Source organism: Camelus ferus, chromosome 4 (assembly GCF_009834535.1).
Source record: "Camelus ferus isolate YT-003-E chromosome 4, BCGSAC_Cfer_1.0, whole genome shotgun sequence".
NCBI classification, from domain to species: Eukaryota; Metazoa; Chordata; class Mammalia; order Artiodactyla; family Camelidae; genus Camelus; species Camelus ferus.
The window spans coordinates 10,255,007-10,275,669 of record NC_045699.1 but is presented as its reverse complement, the minus strand read 5'-3'; the positions used below and the strand labels follow the sequence as shown (position 1 = coordinate 10,275,669).

Genomic DNA, 20,663 nt, shown 5'->3' with positions numbered 1-20,663 from the left:
CATCCAGAAAAGGTGAAGAAAAAAGGCTTCACCTTTTCATGTCTAAGAAAGTCCTAAATCCAACCTCTCCAGTTGTGGAGTTGGAAGAGATCTAGGTTTGAATTCCAGATTCGTTATTTGTTAACTGTGTTATTTTTGTCAAGTTACTTAACTTTTCTGAATCTTTTTCGTTATCTATAAAACCTGAATAATATTATTTATCTTACTGAGTTGCTAAGAGATCTAATAATATGTACAATGTCTAGCACAGGGCTCAGCACAGAATAGGCGCTTAACAAATAACAGCCAATAGAAACACTGTTCTAACGTTTGCCTCGTTTCACAGGGTACAAGAAAGGCTTCTACAGTAGATGAAAAAGACTTGACACAAGGGAGATGGAAACAGCTGGCTGTGTAGAGGGCCCAGGAAACCAAGAATTTACCCCCAACCTCACCTGCATCCTTGCAGAGGAATGACAGCACCAGGAGAAGGATAGAGCCTTTCTGCTTCTTCAAAGAAAGAGGGGTGTGGATGGGCTGCCTCAGAATATCTCCCCAAGCGCTCTAGCAAGGGGCCAAGGCTCCATGCAGCTCCTGTAACATTTCCCAGAATGACGCTGCTCCATATTAACCTACTGGGATCCCTGCCAGAAACTAAGCTTGAGGCTTGATGGCTCCCTGCATCTTACAAGTTAGGACAGAGGGAAAAAAAGAAAGTAAAGGCCTTACAACCAGGAAGATTGTAAGACTAGTGAGTACACCTCTGTGTGTGTGTATTTGTATGTAGATACGTGCAAATGTGCGTATATAGAAAGATCCAGGTGGCTTAATAAAATGGGGGGGGGGGGTAGTGGAGCTCACAAAGTATCTAAAACTCAATGAGTGTTTTAGCTGGAGGCTAATAGAGAAAGGAAAGCAAATCCACTAGGTCTCACAGACATCAAGATAAACTATATTGATCAGACAATAAAAGGCAAGTCTGCTGAAAGTTGGGGAAGAAGAAAAGACTCTCTAGCTACAAATACTTCATACTGTTCAAGACCTAGAAGGGTTCTCACACCTAGAAAGCCCAGGTCACTGTTTCTATTGCAAGTCTATTAAAGGAAAGATCATGTGGTTGCTAAAGTAAAATAACATTTTTGGGGTCCCAATTACAAAAATAACCATCATAAATTTGTAAAACAGAGAAAAGTAGAAATCAGAAAATAAACACCACCACCCCCTACGACCACTCGGTGTATTTTTTTTCCATGTCCTTCACTACTTAACCCCCTAGTCACAAACATACATATTTTTCTCCATTTATAAAAATGTGATCTTATACATATTATTTATATATTTGATACAGCAGTTAACATCTTTCCAAATTAACCAATACACTTCTACATATTTTTTAATGGCTATAAGGTAATTCACTACATGGGTATGCTAACATCTACCAAATGCATTCCCCGTTACTGAACATATATACTGTGTCCAAATTTTCAGTAATATAAAACACACTGCAATGAACATTCTTGTATCTAAATCCAGGTGCCTGTGCTATGCCAAGATCTCTTACTCTTTGCATTGTGAATCTAAGCTCCAAAAGACGGCTATGGGGGGCTGGCTTGCTGAAATCAGCAATGGTACTTCATATTATGTCTTGAATTCTGATATTTCCCACTAGAATCATGATTTTTGTGGAAGGAGGACCATATTAAGATTTACACTACTCTGAATTTAAGTTAACATAATCCTTTACAAGCTTTATAGCTTACAAGTCCAGTAAATTGACTTCAACCCCTGATTTTGGAGGGCTCTGTTGGAAGTGGAGTAAAATCCTGAGAATCAGCTTTGGCAAGACACATAAAATTTTGCCTTATACCCACCAAAGTCACCAAGTAAAGAGCCTCTCACAGCATACCACAGAGGTTTAGCTACCTTAAGTACCTCAACAAACACTTGAAAAAAATTTCTCTTAAGCTGTAAAATCAGAATCCAATTGAGCACTCCCTTTATCTAAGTACAAAGCCCATGTCTACTTACAAGCGATAATACCATCCAATCAGAAAAAGTAGAAGAGTAAACAAAAGAACTGGTCCACTAGCCCGATTTTACCCAAATCTTCATTTTTTCCTACGGAAGGTGGAAATTGATTTCTATTCTACTCAAGGATGCTAATAGTTAATGTATAGATTATTCAGAAGAAAACAATGTCTATACAAGATATTTTCAGCTTTTTGCTCCCCAGGGCATTTCTAGGCATGAGGCTTTCTACTCAGAATAACAGGAAGCCTTATTTCTAAATTGCAAACTACTGGAGAACAAATTGTTGTTATATACGAATTATTTGCCTGGTATATTAAGAGATAATAAACTTTTAATAATGACAGTATTAAAATAATGATAATATAATCTCTTTTCTCTCACTCTTACTTCCTGAGCATTATAACACAAAGACTTGAGGACAACATGGTTATATATTTGCATACTGAAAAGCAAGATCTCTCTGCAGGTGTTATTTTGAGCTCCAAAAAACTCCTTGTGTGACTGTGAGGGGAACCTCCTTTTGCTGAATACCCTACCACTGTATTTTAAAGCTCCTACTTCACACCCTCTCCCCAAAGAGGATGTATAATACGTAACTGTTCAATCTTCGTCATCAGACAAACAATGAATGGCAACTGGGCAAGGCCACTTTCACCACTGCTTTAGACTAAGAAAAAACAAGGTTCATCTAGCTGAAGGAGCTTTTTAAAAAAATGAGTTTATTGACAACTTATCAACAATAATGGAAATAAAAAATGCCAAATTACTTTCCAAAAGGGTTTTATTGTTTTGTTCTTTATTTAAAAAAATATTTTTAGCCGGGGTGGTAATTAGGTTTACTTATTTATTTAATGAAGGTACTGGCAATTGAACCCAGGACCTAGTGCATGCTAGGCGCGTACTCTGCCAACAAGGTATACCCTTCTCCCTCGAAAATGGGTTTTAGTAGTAATGTATATATTACCTGTTCCATCACATCCTTATCAGAACCGGGTAACACTTTATCTTTAATTTGTACACAGGAAAATATTTTGCTTTTATTTGTATTCCTTTTATGGTGGAATTAAATATAATATCCTATAATTTATTAAATGTACTTCCTGTCATATATATTATATCTAAATAAATTATTTTTAAATGTTTAAGCTATTTGGGATATGACTGACATACAGAAAATAGCCATTTACAAGGCAGAAAAATGCTCACTTCTTAAGTGTATTAATTTGGCCAGAAATACACTCAATGACCGGAACCATCAAACCATTGCCACCACTTTCTCCTCCTCCACCACTGCCATTAATTATATCAACAACTTACTAAGCACATGTTCTAGGCACTGTGCTAAGAGTATCTTACTTAATTTTAATTCTCTTCATGACTCTGCTAGGCAGGTACTACTACTCTTTCCATTTATTTTAAAGGTGAAAGAAAGGTTTAGAAGGTGTCTGGCTTGTCCAAGGGCACAAAGCTAAAAAAAAATGGAGCCCAGATTCAACCCATGAATCTCTGAATCCAAATATACAATACAAAATGACTTAATCAAACGTGTTGGTACATTTATTTATTTTTAAAGTCTGTTACAACACCTGGTATTACCAGGTGGTTTTCCATCCAAGTACTAGACAGGCCTGACCCTGCTCAGCTTCTGAGATCAGGTGTGTCCAGAGTGGTATGGCCGTAGACAAACTTGCTGATATTTCTGACATATATTTACTATAACTCCTTTAGTAAAGAGACCAAAAAATTAGAAACTAATGACTAAGCTAATATGTGACCTAAAAAAAGAATGGGCAAATCTCTAGCTTTGTCTGTGGACACCAAGAACAGGCAAATAAAGAAAATAACTACTTATCAAGGACTCCCTCAGAGTGCAAAAAATAAGATTTGATTACATCCCACTGGCTGCTGAACAAATATTAAAATTGCCTGAGAGCTTGTTTAAAATTCCAATTCCTGGGTTTCACTGAAGGAAGTCGTGAATCAGTACAGAGTGGAGACCAGGAAACTTGCATTTTTAACATATACCCAAAGTGGTTGTAATGCAGATGGTTCCTGGATCATGCTTAGTAAATAAAGGCCTAAGCAATCAGAAATTAAATATTCATTAATTTAAAAGAACATGGACTGGCAAAGGAAGCCATGAAGGAAATGCCCAAGGAAAGCAGGAAGCAAATGAAGTAACTAGATTGTCTTATCATTAACCTTCTGCAAGTAGTTAGCCTGCCAGCACCTCCCTGCAAACCTCTGATTTCAGCAACCCAGGTCTCCCCATCCTCCAAAGCCACAGGGCTGCAGGAACAAGCCCTAAATTCACCAGAGGCCCTGCTGCCAAGCATGTGACTCAATTCTCCAGATGAGAAAGGTGATTAACAAGATAGGATTATTCATTATTAAGGGCTAGACATGAACCAGAAGGGGGAAAAAAAGTTATCCAAAGGAGACTGTTAGTTTTGTCGACCAACTCCCTAGTTGAGTCCACAGTCTCCTTCCTTGGTTTCTGCCCTGCATCAGCCAAATGGGTTTATTCAGAGTCCCTCAACATGTCTTGTACGTTCCTGACTCTGCTATAGACTGGAGATCCCTGTTTTCTTTCCACTGTTGAAGTCTCTTTCTCCTCTAGGAAATCCTCTCTGAATACCCTGGCTATGAATGGTTTCCTCCTTGGAGCACTCCTGGTTGGCGCTACTAATGAGGCATCTATGTTGTCACTAACTTTGCACATGGCTAGGTTATCACATCTCAACCAAGCTAAGCAGAGGTCAGGACCTATGTATTATACTGGTGTGCTGTTACGCTTTTTATAGGAAAAACTGGCATCTCATCTTCCTGGAACATTAATCAGGAGATGAAGGATTTCCACTCTCCCCCAACACAATATTTTTACATTAAGAGAATCATAACTATTTTATAGTATGAAATGCACAAAAATATTTATGATATTAACGGAACTTCAAAGACATTTCACACTTGGTCACAACTGTCCACTCACTGAGTAGTCCTTTGCCACCAAGGGTATTGCAGTTAAGTCTGAGGAGTACTTAGTACAATACAAAGAATTCTGACGTGGAAAAAGGAAAATGGGGACCCAAATTTAACTCACTATAGAATCTCAGGTAAACAACTTATCTCTCTTTGGGTCTGTTTCCTCAACTACAGAAGAAAAAACAGAGGTTGGTGGTTAGGACTCAGTTATCTTTAACAGAGTCTGTCTCCCAGCTCTGTCCGAGATTTGTTTTTATATCATTGCAACCCCACACGAGGTAGTGTCTTGTTATACAGGAGAAGTTCAACAAATGTTTAGAAATTTAGTAAAAGCAGACAGAAACCACAAAATTGTTCCACTAAATTCTGGCCAATGAGATGTAGAAGTATTACTCCAATTCCTCTCACATTCAAAAACTGACCTGATGAGAACACTCCCACCTCATATGTGAGAGAGACTGGCGGCCTCAAAGGATCCAAAGGCACTTAAGCAGCTTAAGAAGCCAAATGTTGCAATCCAACTATAATCCTGGATTGAAACCAACTGCCAATTTTGGGTGAGTTTCTTCCTTTTATCTCCTAGACCAGGAAATGAAGAATTCTGCTTACGGGTCAAGTGGAAAAGCAATACTATTAGGTATCATCAGGACAAACTCTCATTTGTCTGACACATCCTGAACCAGATCCAGGCACTGCTCCCATTCCAACAGAAAAAATATCCATATATCAGTTTGAGAAATAAAGACTTTTTTCTCTGACTGTAATGTCTGTCAAGGATCTAGCAAGGGACAAAAACCTCGAGCACAGGAGTCTGTATGTTCCTCCTATGTTCATCCTCCAATGTCCCAAGCTTCTAACAGACCATACCTGAAATAAAGGGCTCAGGTCACTTAAGAGAAAAACTGCCCGCCTCAAGCTCCGTGGTGATCGTCAACTGGGGACATGATGACTGAAAGTGCATGTTTGTGTGCCTGTGTGTACATGTGCATGCGCCTGAATGTCATGGTAACTGGGGGCTCAGGCTAGGGGGATTGCTGGCACCTATGAAGCAGAGGCCAGGAATGCGAAATATTCAGCAATATGAGGTAAAGTCCCAGACAAGGAAGAAATCACTGAAACACTATCAGCATTCTTGAATCCCTCCATAGGACTGCTGCTCAGGCCCCAACATTCTTTCTAAAAAATCTTTTTCTTTTTATTGAAGTATACCTGATTTACAATATTGTATTAGTTTCATGTGTACAATATAGTAACTCAAAATTTTTATAGATTGTAGTCCATTTAAAGTTATTACGGGGAGAGGGTATAGCCTCAGTGGTAGAGTGCATGCTTAGTATGCACAAGGTCCTGGTTCAATCCCCAGTACCTCCATTAAAATAAATAAGTAAATAAATAAACCAAATTACCTCCCCCCAAAACAAAACCCAAAACAAACAAAACCACCAGAAAAAAAAACATTTAAAGTCATTATAAAATATTGGCTATATTCCCTGTGTTGTATAATACATCCTTGTCATTTATTTTATACATAATAATTTGTACCTCTTAATCCCCTACCCCTATCTTGCCTCCCTTTCCCTCTCCCTACTGGTAACCACAATTTTGTTCTGTGAATCTGTTACGTTCTATACATTCACTTGTTCTATTTTTTAGATTCCACCCATAAGTGGTAACATACTGTATTTGTTTTTCTTTGTCTGACTTATTTCACTAAGCATAATATCCCCCATGCCAATCTATGCTGTTGCAAATGGCAAAATTTCATTCTTTATGGCTTCCATTTTGTGTATGTGTGCGTGTGTGTGCATATACCACATCTCCTCTAACCATTCATTTGTTAATAAGACGCTTAGGTTGCTTCCCTATTTTGGCTATTGTAAATAATGCTGCTATGTACATTGGGGTGTGTGAATCTTTCTGAATTAGTGTTTTTGCTTTCCTTAGATATACACCCAGGAGTGGAATTCTGGATCATATGGTAGTTCTACTTTTAGTTTTTTGAGGAACCTCCATACTGTTTTCTATAGTGGCTGCACCAATTTACATTCCCACCAACAGCATACAAAGGTTCCCTTTTCTCCACATCCTCATCAATATTTGTTATTTGTAGACTTTTTTGATGATAGCCATTCTGACAGGTATGAGGTGGTATCTCACTGTGGTTTTGATTTGCATTTCTCTGATGACTAGCCATGTTGAACATCTTTTCATGTGCCTGTTGGCCATCTGTATGTCTTCTTTGGAAAATGTCTATTTAGGTCTTCTGCCCAATTTTAATTGGGTTGTTTGTTTTTTGATTTTGAATTGTATGAGCTGCTTGTATGTTTTGGATATTAACCCCTTATCAGTCGTATCACTTGCAAATATTTTCTCCCACTCAGTAGGCTGTCTTTTCGTTTTGTCAGTGGTTTCCTTTGCTGTGCAAAAGCGTTTAAGTTTTGTTTTGTTTTTTAATTGCAGTATAGTCAATTACAATGGTGTCAATTTCTGGTGTGCAACACAATGTCCCAGTCATGCATATACATATATATATTCATTTTCATATTCCAAAACTTTTTAAGTTTAATTAGGTACCATTTGTTTAATTTTGCTCTTGTTTCTTTTTTCTTTGGAGATAGATCCTGGAGCCCATACCTGTGCTAATCCAAGCAAGGCTTTCTTAAGATGAAGACAAGTGAGAAAGGGACAGCCAACTCTAGCACCATCACATATAAAATGCATAAACTTACACCTACTGCTCCTCTTCCTAAAGCCTTATAACATCAATTAACTTTACATAGAACCTTAGAATTTCTGAAGCATTTTTGTAATGATTTCCAGTCCAGAAACACTTCTGCACATGCGCCCCAGCAGAATGAACTTGCCAAGACTGCAATTCTGTAACTTCCACATCTAAAACTCTTTCTCTCCAAAAGAGTCAAATATTCTGAAAATAAGACAAAGACTAATTCGGGGATAAATCTGAACATTTCTTACCAGAGAATAACCATGTGCCATTTAAAAAATGACTAATTAGCAGGTTAATATTCTAACTACAAAATTTACATGGATCATACAGATAAGAATGCTGCTAACCTGAGATGTACCTCTGGCTGGACCCAAAAAATTCTGCAGCATTTTAAGCATTTTCTAAAAGACTGTAATCCCACTGGTAAAAAAAAATAGTAAGATGAGGAGGAATGAATAAAAAAATCTGGTAAGAGCAAAACTCCAGAGCGAAACAAACTTTCTCTTTGTTTCCCTGTGTCTCAAATGGAGTTTCATAATCAGCTTTTATGATTTCAGGAATCTGAATATGTAAACAGTGATACAACATTATAGCTATTTTGTCAACTCTGGTAATTACTATTCCACCCCACTCCCAAAATCAGCTTCTCCAAGTTCTTCGTCCTCTCATCTGGCAACAAATGGCAGCCCAAGCTCACCTTGTCTGTTTCGTTATGATCCACCAAGCCTATCTGTGAAGTCAACAGTATGCCTCTGACCGTTACTTTGGGAGATAGTGAGAAAGATAAAAGCCGCCCTGGCATCCAGGAGTTAGCCTGGTACTATCAGTTAGGCCTTAGTGTCTTGGTAAAAATAATTAATTTCATAGGAAATTTTCCTGTGAAAATCCTATTTCCTTAAGCTTTCCCCAAACCACCCTTGTAAATCCTTTCTAACACCCTCTTACTGAGAAGCTTCATGGTTCCCTATGGTGGAGGTTCTCCCTCGCTGCAAGGAGCAACTGTATCTACCACAGGTGAGTCAGTCCCTGGAAGTAAAAAAACAGGGAAAAAATGCCCACGTTTAAAATACCTCAGGTTCTGCATACGTTTTCACTCTGCCTATCACCATCTTTCCCAAACAGGCCCCTCTCAAAATAATCTATATTCTTGAATTGTTTCTGGTACTCCTTGTTCCCTTGGAGCAGTTGAATTGTCCTCTGACCTCCTTGCTCCCCTTGGAGCAGTTCTTCCTGCTCCATAAATGTAGGTGTCCTCCAAGGTTCTGTTCTTAGTCTCTGTCAGTACCAATGGTTCTTACCTATTTTTGGCTCACAGTATTCCCTTTGAAAATCTAATGAAATCTATGGACTGCTCCCCACACCATCCTCCCCAGATTGTGCCCAGAGAATACACATATTTGCAATTTTAGGGAAGATTTTTAGGACTCAAGTGTGACTTCTCTACCCTCTCTCCCATGGTAATAGAACAATTTCAATAATGTCTTTTACCTATATGACTCCTAAACCACTAACTTCAATCTTTACCACCTCCTAAACTTGAACTAACCCAAAGCACAAAACTAAACTCATTCTTCTTCAAATCTGCTTAATACTCATCCTGCCATCCTTTCAGTTAGTTACCCAGGTACAAGATATCAGTATTAACTGCGAGTTATTCCTCTAGAGGGATTAGATCTGCCTATGGCATCATACATGGATTCTACCTCTAAGATGTCTTATATCTGTCTCCTCCTCACCCTCTCCCTGACACTGTCCTGGTTTTGCCCCTCATTACCCTCATCTTACCTTAGCACCAGCATCCTATAATTGCTCTCTCTAAAGTATTACTCCAACTACATCATTTACTGTTTCAAATCCTTGGGTTTATCTCTCCTTTTCTCACAGAATAAAATCTTAGCTTGCCATTCAAGGGCTTCTATACTGTGATCCTAATAAACCTTCCCAATCTTAAACTCTCCTCTAGACACCTCAAGCTCTTGTCACACAGGATTCTCAATGTTCTTCATAAATGGTAGACACTGTTCCCTATAAAAATCCAGACTTCCAGTTCCTCTTCAAAAAGAAAAAAGAAAATCTGTTAACACTAGATCCAAATTCTCACATGGCAACAACTGGCTGGAGCCAAAATGCTTTCTCTGGCAGCCCCCACTTCTTTGCAGTCCCCACCACTTACTGTCTAGTGCCTAGCAAGCTTCTGTTATTTAGCTTTTCTATATGGCTCTGGACACAATGTGCCTTTGTATCACTAACCCGGGAATATATACCTACCTACCCATCCTGGTCCCCAAACCCGTATTCCAATTAACGTTATACTACCTCTCCTTCTTTAAATAATCCTGTGCTTACTGGGGCCCAGCGAATTCAGGGAAGTCAAATGGACTGCTCCTAGTTTGAGTGTCAGCCCACCACACAGGGAAATTCACACCTCAGGAATCAAGCTCCAGAAAAATTTGTAAAACATCTCTGCTGCTTTTTTCACAAAGGATGACCCACTGCCTCAGCAAACATTTCTATACTATAGCCCCAAGGCAGTTCACTTGGAAATGACTTGGCTTTTTAGCATCTGTGTACACTCGGTTAAATGCTCATGAACACGAACAGGAGCCAAGAGAAAAACAGCTTCTAACTGGCAGATACATATTAAAAGGTTATTTCAGAATATAAATGGTTGTGGTATACTTTTCCTACTGAATACATTTAAATAATTTAATTGATGGCAAAATTTCAATACATCAAAAATTAATTTACTATTATTGAGAATCCAATGTGAACTCCTCCCTCCCCAAATCTTCACATACGACCCAAAGATAGTTCTAATTGTTTAAATAATTTTCCTTTCAAACTGAGGTAAGCCCCCGGGAGTGCCAAGAGCATTGGAAAAGGCTCTGGATTCATTATCACCACTACTATTTTTGAATAAGTAAGATATTACTAACTTGAAATATTTCCCAAGATGTATACAGCCCCCTTCTCAGCAATGAATACTACAACTCCCACTTTACAGATGGGAAAACAAAGACACGGATAAGGGAATCATTTACCAAATATCACAAAGAGCAGTGTTCCTGTTTCCTTGCTTCGGTTCTAGAAGCTAAGCAAAGAAAAACACTAACTATAAAAAGAAAACAAGTCCCCACTTAAACACTGTTAAGTCAAGAGGACACAGAAAGACAGAAAGAGGTAGATATGAGTAGGTTAAATTACTACTAACATTATTCTCACCTTCAAAAGAGGGTCAATAAATTCAAGAAGCTGGAGACTATGATGACTAATTCAGTTTACAATTCAGCAACATTTGCTGGGCAAAACACTGTGACAGTTTGTGTGGGGTATGGAATGAAACCCTCTAAATGGGAGACTCTTTTTCTACTCCAGCTGACAACAATGACAGTTCTTTTAAACCAAGAGTGGTGGCTTGAGAAACTAGGAAAAGGAAGTTTTATAGAGGCTTGTCACCACTGTTTACTTTTGAAAGGCTTTTCTATAACAAGTAGCCTCAACGGAAGAGGAAATAAAAGCTTGGCCTCAACCACCATGGTATTATTTCCTTTCTTAAAACTCACTGTTTAAATCTTTGCCTATATGCTTTATAAACAAACACTTCTCCTAGTACTTAAGATTTTCTTGATCTAGAGCCATCTTCTCTTTCAATTGATCCGAGATGTATTTCTGCCCAGGGTAAATTTACCCAGCCATTATGACACTAGTCATCTATTCACACAGGGAGGGGTGAAAACAGAGGGAGCAGCGGGGCCTACATTTGACCTTTTCTCACAGGTTATTCAGAATCATTTCCCACCTGCAGGCCCTTCCTCTTTTCACTTGCCATTCCCCTGAAATCATGCTATTTGTGCTCTTCTGTTCCAATCACATCCATAACATCCAATCATGGATTAACTTATTTTATCCATGCCTGTAATTGTCCCAGTTAAATTTGCTGATAAATTTTCCCCTTAATTCATTTGTAACTGTCTTCTAAGTTATTCTGTATTAAGTGTACTTTCCTACTCATGTCATGTTTAATTTTTCTTTCTTCTGAATCCTTTTCAGGAGGCTCCTTGGCAAAGATTAAACATATACATCCCGAAAAAATACCACCACACATGCTTCTTTGCCCTTTCTTATAGGAAATACATCTTTAGATTCTATTTCTTAAAAAAGAACGTTTGCCTTATTCCTATCTTCAGCCAAGTGTGATTTTAAATACTTCTACATATGCCCTTAGGCCAGCACACACCACCTAGGTTTTCACTATCCTGTATCTTGAATGATGCCCTAAGCATCATTCTTTCCTGTCTTTCCTCTGAGGCCTCTGACTTAAAAAGCAACAACATAAAAAGAAAAGGAAAAAACAATCTAGATGCAGTGAAATACATATGGGCAAGAGGCCTAATAAAACAGACTCCTCTGACGATTTATCAGAAAAGAAATGGAAGTGGGAAAAGGAACAGAAAAGAGAAGTCATGAACAGATAGGAGGGAATGTAAGGAGAAAAAGATGATCTCCTCCCAAAAGAAAGTAACGGGGAAAAACAGCAGTGAGAGATTCTAGGGCATGTGGAGCCATACATCCAGGATTGGGAGAAAAGTTCACATCCACCCAGACACTTACCGTGTTGCATTTTGTGCCACACACCACTTGCCTATGATTCAGCCACTGAGATGCAAACACTTTATTAAGGGTCCCAAGGTGAAACTCTCTCTCTTTCAGGAGACTGGGAAGCTGCTGTGCTGCATAACCATGCAACACTCGAGAGTAGTTGGTTTCATTCTGTAGCCTGACTTCTCGGTTCTTCAGGTAGTACACTAAGGATCTCTTCACTGGGGGGAGCCTTTTCCTTTTGTGAAGTGAGTGATCCCAGCCAAACTGTGGAAAGCAAAATCAGAAATCAGGGTTTTGGCTACCTTTGTCAGAATAAGGGCTCCTACTGTTATTAGAGAAATCACCAAGAACTCATCCTGCAGGATTTACATACAACGGAAATACAAATACAGTAAAATAGGAAAGTAAATTTAGAAGTCCAGCTTAACTCTTCCAACGTTGAAAAGATGCTGCTCATAGTCAAACCTACGTATGAGAAACAAGGGCTGAAAGACAAGGGAATGAAAGCAGAAAGGGTTTACTAAGGCCTTTTACAGGTTAATGATTCAAGTATCTTGAAGATAGGGAAAGGAATGACAGGCCCAAAGATTACCAGACCGACCTGGGCTGCATCTCTAATAGGTCCCCTCCTCTCTCTCGGCCTGTACTCCCCCCGGAGCATGGAAGGTACAGCCCAAGGAGACCGACTAGGGGTCCCAGGTACTTCAGAGATGCCCTATCAAATGGCCGCCTCCCTATCACCAGGTCCACGCTCCAGGCAGTTGCAGAATTCGAAAAACCAACCACCAACGGAGTGGGAGGCACGGGAAATATGAGTCTGAATACGCGTCCAACAGGGTCTTCACCTCCAAAGAGAGCGGGTAAAGGATGATACCTGGAAACTGCTGTTTCTTTTAGGGGATCCAAGTGCCAAAAGCCCTGCTCAGGGCTGGGGTATCCATAAGGAGGCTCATTCCTATATGATACGCAATCTTCTCCGCTTCCCCCGGCCCCAGGAAGGCGAACTTCACTCTCTCTCCCCGTGTCTTACAGGAGGTTTTGTTAGCGATTCCCCATGGCTTCGGTTTCCCTTCCTCCGAAGCCCAGATTGTTTTCTCCTCGAGCTGCCTTCCCAGCTTCAAGCCTCCCCGAAATATGCCTCATTTTCAAGTTCCCCTTTCGCTCCTCACCCCTGGGGCCTAACTGCTTTACAGTGAACTACTGAGGGCCCAGCCCAGATCCCACAGACCGGGGTTCCGCTCTTCGCGCTCACCCGCCTCCTTACAGACCTTGGATCCCGTTCCGGCTCCCTGATCTTTGAACCCTATCCTCTGGGTGCCTCGGCCTTATCACCCAGTCCCGGCCGCTCACCCCTCACCTGTGGGCCCTGAGCGTCGCTCCCAGCTCCCGGCGAGGCGGGCGCTTTCCGCTTCCTGCTAACTGCTTTCCGGGCCATAGTGGGCAGCGCCGCCGCGGCCCCGCAGCCACATGAGGCGGGGGAAGCGAGGGGGAGTAAGACGGCGGGTCATATACTGGGCCCCGGGGACGCGCACCTTAGTGCGCCCGGCCCGGAAAATGGCCCGGACTCCGGGCGGTAACTGAAAAAGGGGAGGCAGGTAGAAGGGAAGGAGGGAGGGAGGACCGGGACCGGGGACCGGGGCCGGGAAAGGGAAGGGGAGAGGAAAGGAAGGCAGGAACCCGAAGCTTTCCGACGACCGAATCTGGAAAGGACGGCGAGCGGCTGGAACCAAAACACCCCCTCCCCTTCGCCCGCGCTCCGTCACCCTCGCGCAGCCGCACTTCGCAGCACGTCGCCAGGGAGACGCCGCCGGGACTAGAGGGGCGGGACTTAGGGCTCCCTGTAGAGTTCGCGGCTATTGCTTAAAGTCCAGGCCGGCCGCTCTTTTTCAACGGTCGCCTGTCTGCAGCTGGACTCCAACGACCTGGGAGCAAAGGAATCTGAGTTCTAGCCGCCGACCTCGGAACCCCGCCCGCCCATCCGCAAGCACCCGGAAGTAAAGACGTTTAACCTCGCTCTGGGACGGAATCCCCCCCGGCACGCCTTTACCCCGCAGTCGCCGCTAGTTATCTTCCTTTGAGCGTTGCACGTTTCCTCGAACGTGTTAAACCCATCCCTGGCGCCAAGGACTGGACTTTGTGGAGGAGGCATAACTTCCTCCCCTTATCCGGCAAGGTGGAGCCCGGCTCGGAATCCACACCAACATGTCCAAGAATTTCCCACTGTAGAGAACCTACCCTGTCCAGCTCTGTCAGCTCAGGTCCCGCCAGCGCCACCCCTAGGGCCTCTTGCCGTCATCTCCTCACCCCTAGGGAGCCCTCATGCTCCCTTTTGCCACTCAGTCCCTACCCTCCGCTGGCGTCCTCCCCCACGTCTGACCCTCCCTGCTGCCCTAACAGCTACAGCACTTAAGTCACCAGGTTCCCTTAATTGCTGCGTGGGGACTTCGCCTCCCTTAGGAGTCCCATGACCTGCTGGACACACTGTCCTTTTGTACTCAATGAAATAGGCGTCCAGCCTTAAATTATGTTTCTTACGTCTCCCGTGCAGTCCTAAACTGTGGACTGGAACAAGGGACTGCCACTGTCTGCCTCTCAGGACCTGGGTTACATTTCTATCAGGACAGATTGGGTGAAATTCTGAATCACAGAGAAGAGAGTAGCGTTTGACTTAGTCCAGTTAGGGCTGGCTTTGGTCACCGGATAAGGGGGCTTCTTCAGGATCACCCTTGCCTGCATTTTCGGAAGATTCTGTAGGGATTTGAGCGCCAGCCTCCACTTTCCTCAAGCAAAGAAATCCTCTGAGGAAGCAGGAAGCTCTTGCTTGGGGCATTCCAGCCTCAGGCTGTAGTGCCCAGTTACCTGCTGATCCCTTCAGGCTTCAGGCTTCATACCTCCAGGGAGCTCTGTTGGCCCATCTGAAGTTCTGCCTACAAGGAGATTTGGATTTGTTTTCCAAGCTGAACCAAAGACCAGATTGAGACAAGGTCCTCCGCCATCCCAAGTCAGCACTGCCACTAACCCCTAATGCCACCTTGGGAAAGGCAGCCCCATCTTACTTGGTCAGACCTATCCCTTCAGAGACATACACACAGTAAGTGGGTCAGAAGTGGGTCAGCTTCCTTTTTTGAGCCTGTTGTTCCAATTCTGTCTTGCCTCACAATGCCCTGGATGATCCAGGAGCCTATTGGGCAAGAGTCTGGAATTCCTTTGAGAATCTCTAGGCTCATGCTGGGCTGTGCTTGGATGTTGGTCTCTTCTGCCCATGTCAGAGGCTGTAGGCTCATCATTCAGGTTGGTGCACTTCATCTTGACATCCCAGGAACTTTTCTTGAATGCACCTTCCAGCAGAGCTCACCATTTCTATGGAAATCACATAGACTGAAGATTCAGTTGGAAGTTTGAAAGTTTACAATTGCTTTTAAAAGACTAACAATACCAAGTATTGGGGAGGGTGTAAAATGACCAGAACTCTTATACATTACTAGTGGGTGTATGAATTGGTACAAATAATTAGGGAAAAAATTTATGGCAGTACCAACCAAAGCTGAACAACGGTACCTTACGATCAAGCAGTTGTACCTCTGGCTATAAACCCAACAGAAGTGAGTGTTTATGTCCACCAAAAGACACTTACGAGAATATTTGTAGCAATTTTATTCATAATAGCCTTAATTGGAAATAATTCAAATGTCAATCAATAGTGAAAAAGATAAAGCAGGGGTTCCCATGTTCTCATCAGGTTCGATAATTTGCTATAATGGCTCACTGAACTCAGGGAAATAAATACTATTACTGGTTTATTATACAGGATACTATAAAGGATACAAATAAATATCCAGATGAAAAGGTACATCAGGTGAGGTCGGGAAGGGTCCTGAGCATGGGAAGTTCTGTCCTCATTGAATTTGGGCTGTGCCACTCTCGTGGCACATGGATATGTTCACCAACTTGGAAACTCTCCAAACTCCATCGTTTAGGGTTTATATGAAGGTTCCATTATCGTAGGCAGGGTTGATTAAATCATTACCCATCGGTGATTAGCTCAGTCCCCTTCCTGGAGGTTGGGAGAGGGTGGGGCTGAAAGTTCCAACCTTCTAATCACATGGTTGGTTCCTATGGCAATCAGCCCCGATGTTAAAGTTATCTAGGGGCCCATCTTGAGTCACCCCATAAACATAAACTCAAGTATGGTTGAAAGGGATTTCTGAATAACAAAAAAGCTGCTCCTCTCACCATTATCACTTAGGAAATTACAAGAGTTTTAGGAGCTCTTGTACCATGAACCAGGGATAAAGACTAAATACATATTTTTTACTATGTCATAATGTCACAATCGTGGAAGTCAGAATAGTAATTTTTCTTGGTGGTTACTAGCAGGGAAGAGAACCCAAGGAAGCTTCTGGTGTGCTGGAAATTTCTATATCTTGACCTTGGTGGTTGATTATACTAGTGTACACATATATAAAATTTCCTCAAGTGGTACATTTAAGATTTGTGCAGTTTATGTAAGTATACCTCAATATAAAGAAACATAAATTATTTCACCTGGTTCTTCCTCTGTACTTTATGAGACAGTCAGGCTAGGAAGGGAAAAATTTTTTAACCATATCCATAGGCTGAAATTAACCTGAGATGATGACACTGAATTCATCATTTTGCCCTCAGCTTTACAAACAAAACAGAAATACTCTCCAGACATATGAAAATCAGAAAATTGCCTTTCTCTCCCAATTCTCCTAACCTCTCCACACACACTCACACATTTGTTCCATCACCAAGTCCTATTTATTTTACCTTACAAGTATTTTGAGTCAGTTCACATCTCCCGTTTAACCCGAGATTAATCCAAGTCTGTCACCTATTGGTTGCATCATTTGTGAAGGTCTCCTAGATGGACCACCAGCATCCATTCTGACCTCTTTTGTTATTCTTTTTTAATGCAAATTTGAACAAGTCACCCCCATTCTCACCTCCAGGTTAACTTTCTTCAGTGTCTTTCTCTTAGACTTTGGATAAAGAGAAAATCCTTAATCTGGCCTATGAGACCCTGCATGATCCCTCCTAACTTGACTCCACCCATATCTCATATCATACTCTTCCTCCTTTTTCAGCTCCAGCCATACTGGCCCTTTCAATCCTTCCTAAGCAAAATGCTCCCTCCTGCCACAGGGTCTGGGAACAGCTTTTCTGCCTCTCTTTTTGTTGTAATACTTCGTCATCCTTCAGATCTCTAAATTAAACATTACTTCCTTAGCAGAGTGTTCCCTGGCCTCCTTGACAGTTGTAATCCTTCTCCTCCCCATGACTCAGTTTCATAACACCTTGTATTTCTCCGTTACAGTACTTAATAAAGTTAGAATTTTACATTTATTTGTATGATTATTTGATTAATTTCTGTCTCCCCCACTAGAATGTGTGCTCCTCAAGGGCAGGGACTATAGCTATTTTTGCTACCATTATATCTCTAGTGTCTAGCACATGCTAGCACTCAGCAAATATTTGTTGACTAAATAGATAAATTAACGAATGAATACATTTTGAAACTTCTTCCCAAGATTAAGAAATGTCCCTTGTTTGGCCACTCATTCCAGCATCTAATAAGAATCATTCATTTTTAGTAAATAATTTTTTGGACTCAAGCATCACCTTTTCTGTGTCTGGTTCCGTCCTACCATCACTCATCTTTCAGTTTGGCTGAGGTACTCTTCCTCTGTGCCTCCGCAGGACCTTTTCATGGATAATTTGTCACACTGTATTATAATGGTCTGTTTTTTCTCCCACTATGTCTGTCTCTCCCACTAGCTTGAGAGCTACTTGAAGGCAGAGGTTACCCTTATTCATCTCCACATCCCTAGTGCCTGAGAAGGCACCTAGCATATTTTATGCATTCCCTAAATGTTGAATGATTGAATGAAAGGTAAGTCAAATGTATGTTTTATAAAGTCCTCTAGGCATGTTCATGGTAGGGTTAACAATAGACATAGGGAAGAGACTATCAGAAGAACAATGCTGCACTCAGCTTAGCCCTAAACCTAGCTCTCAACCAAGCCCTAATCTTAGCTCTAACCCTACCCCAATTGCTAACCCTAACCCTAACCCTAGCCCTAAAAAAAAAAAAAAAGAAGACTAATGCTTCAATAACTTGCTTCCGCATTCTTGGGTAAATCTATTTCCTTATTTTAAATAGCTTTTTTTCCCCTAATTAAAACATAATACATACTCAAAGTAGAAACTTGGAAATCAAGGGAAGAAAAGAAAGACACAAAAGCAAATCCCATAATTCCACCCTCCAGATAACCACTCTTTACATCTTAACGTGTGATCATCCGATTCTTTTTTTGTATTTAACTGTATCTGGGTCTATATATCCATATATAGTTCTTTTTGTTTTTAATTGAAGTTGTTAGTTTACAACGTGTCGATTTCTGATGTACAGCATAATGCTTCATATATAGTTCTTTTCAAAAATGATTTCAAACTATACTATTTCAAAGTTTTAAATAAAAACCCCAACAGTTTCCTTCTTCTTTACTTCCACCCCTCCAAATCACTATTCCATCACAATGCAATGTGCTGCAGGAAGTCCATCAATGGGCAGGGGAACCCAGGACCTGCTCACCTCTTACCTTCTCTATGTCTTGGTCTTGCAGGAAGAATAAATAACAAGAAATACTATAAAATACTTTGGACAAGTTGAATTGTGTTATACATTCTTAGTAACAGTAATCAGTAATTCCTCTTGTTTATTTGCATAGATTCTTTTGGAACAAACAAAGCAGATGTTGCCAGAACACATTTCCCTTAATGTGTTGGAGTTAATTAATTATCCTTGCTGACAAAAGACTCAGGAGGAAAGCATTTCTGTTAGGAAAAGCATTCAGGATTTTAATTTATACAAACCTTAACAAAATACAGCAAGAAAAGACCTGGAAGACACAAGGGCATATACTGGCACAGATAGTAAGTGCTTAATAACTGCTCTCTGGTGATGTAAAGATGTTCGAAGTCTCCAAGGTATGTGAATGGTAACTATTTCACCCTAGTGGAACTATTTTTCAGATTCTGAGGCATAGAATATTAAAGGTAGAAGATATTAAGACAGCTCATCTCATTAGACTCACACTTTTAAAGAAAACTGAAGCCAAAAAAGTCATGTAGGCAGACAGCATGTGAGAGATAATTGGAACGGGGGACCTCTGCTATGTTTTCAACTCTGCCACATTAAATATCTGGGTCCAGTTGAAGTTGTAATTGGTATTTACTTTAGCATTTTCCTAGTGTTCTCACATTTTCTTCTTTTTCAGAAACTGAAATATTTTATCCAGAACATCAACTACTTTAAGAGCAGAAATTCTGTTTCTGTATTTTATGTATAACTTGACACACACTGATAGAAATTGTATTAATTACAGACAATTTCTAACCATTCAGGAATTGATAGCAGGTAAATTATCCAGGTTTCTTACTTTCTCTTCCTTCTTGTCCTTAAACAATCTCACTTTTATTTGCAATCTCAGTAAGATTAGAAAGGAAAGGAAGAGATGAAACTTTTCTACTTACAAACAAGCAATTTATTTGGAAAAAGATAAGAGAAAAATGACTCATTAAAAAATATATTTCACGATATCTTTCTACCTTCTTCACACTTTTTCCAAATGCCTAATTGGGGGTTAAATATAAATATAAGAATCTTAAAAGAATACTATGTACAATTTTGTTGAAGATCTTCTACCAGCTGTATCTATTGACTCAAATGGAAGGCAAATCTGATATAAAAACAAACATATAGGTATCAACTAATGATAGAAAAATAAAATGACTTACAAAGTGGAACAAGGATTCTCTTATCATAAGATAATTACATAATAACATTTTTGTTCTGGTAACATAAGTAACAAATATCCAGAAAATATTGTTAAAACTGAGAAATAAATGCAATAAATATTTTTGTGATTTCCTTCCATCTATGGGTGTGTTTATGTTGTGAAATAAATGGTAGACATAAATTTCCCCTATTGTTTAAACTTAATGTACTATTATGAGAACTTCCCCATGTTATTTATACGTATATATATTTTGGGTTTTTTTTGCAGGGGGGAGGTAATTAGGCTTTATTTATTTATTTATTTATTTAGTGGAGATACTGGGGATTGAACCCAGGACTTTGTGCATACTAGGCATGCACTCTACCGCTGAGCTGTACCTCTCATATATTTTTTGAAAACATAATTTGTAATGCTGAAAAATAATTCAACAAAAGAATATACCATAATTTAACTATTTCATTATTGTTGTATTTTAGGCTGTGTATCAGGCAGAGGTCTCTAGAGAGAAAGAACCA

General features: G+C 40.5%; 1 protein-coding gene across 1 annotated transcript in view; it reads right to left on the bottom strand.

The window, feature by feature from the left end:
- DCAF12 (DDB1 and CUL4 associated factor 12) overlaps nucleotides 1-14,142 on the bottom strand; it is a 31,194-nt gene extending 17,052 nt beyond the window's left edge. The window contains exons 1-2 of the mRNA XM_032477560.1: nucleotides 13,680-14,142; nucleotides 12,332-12,586 (exon numbers count right to left, since the gene is read on the bottom strand). Coding sequence (XP_032333451.1) covers nucleotides 12,332-12,586; nucleotides 13,680-13,757 — 333 coding nt within the window. The 5' untranslated portion in view covers nucleotides 13,758-14,142. The remainder of the gene's footprint in view (nucleotides 1-12,331; nucleotides 12,587-13,679) is intronic.
- Between the last annotated feature and the right edge of the window lie 6,521 nt (nucleotides 14,143-20,663).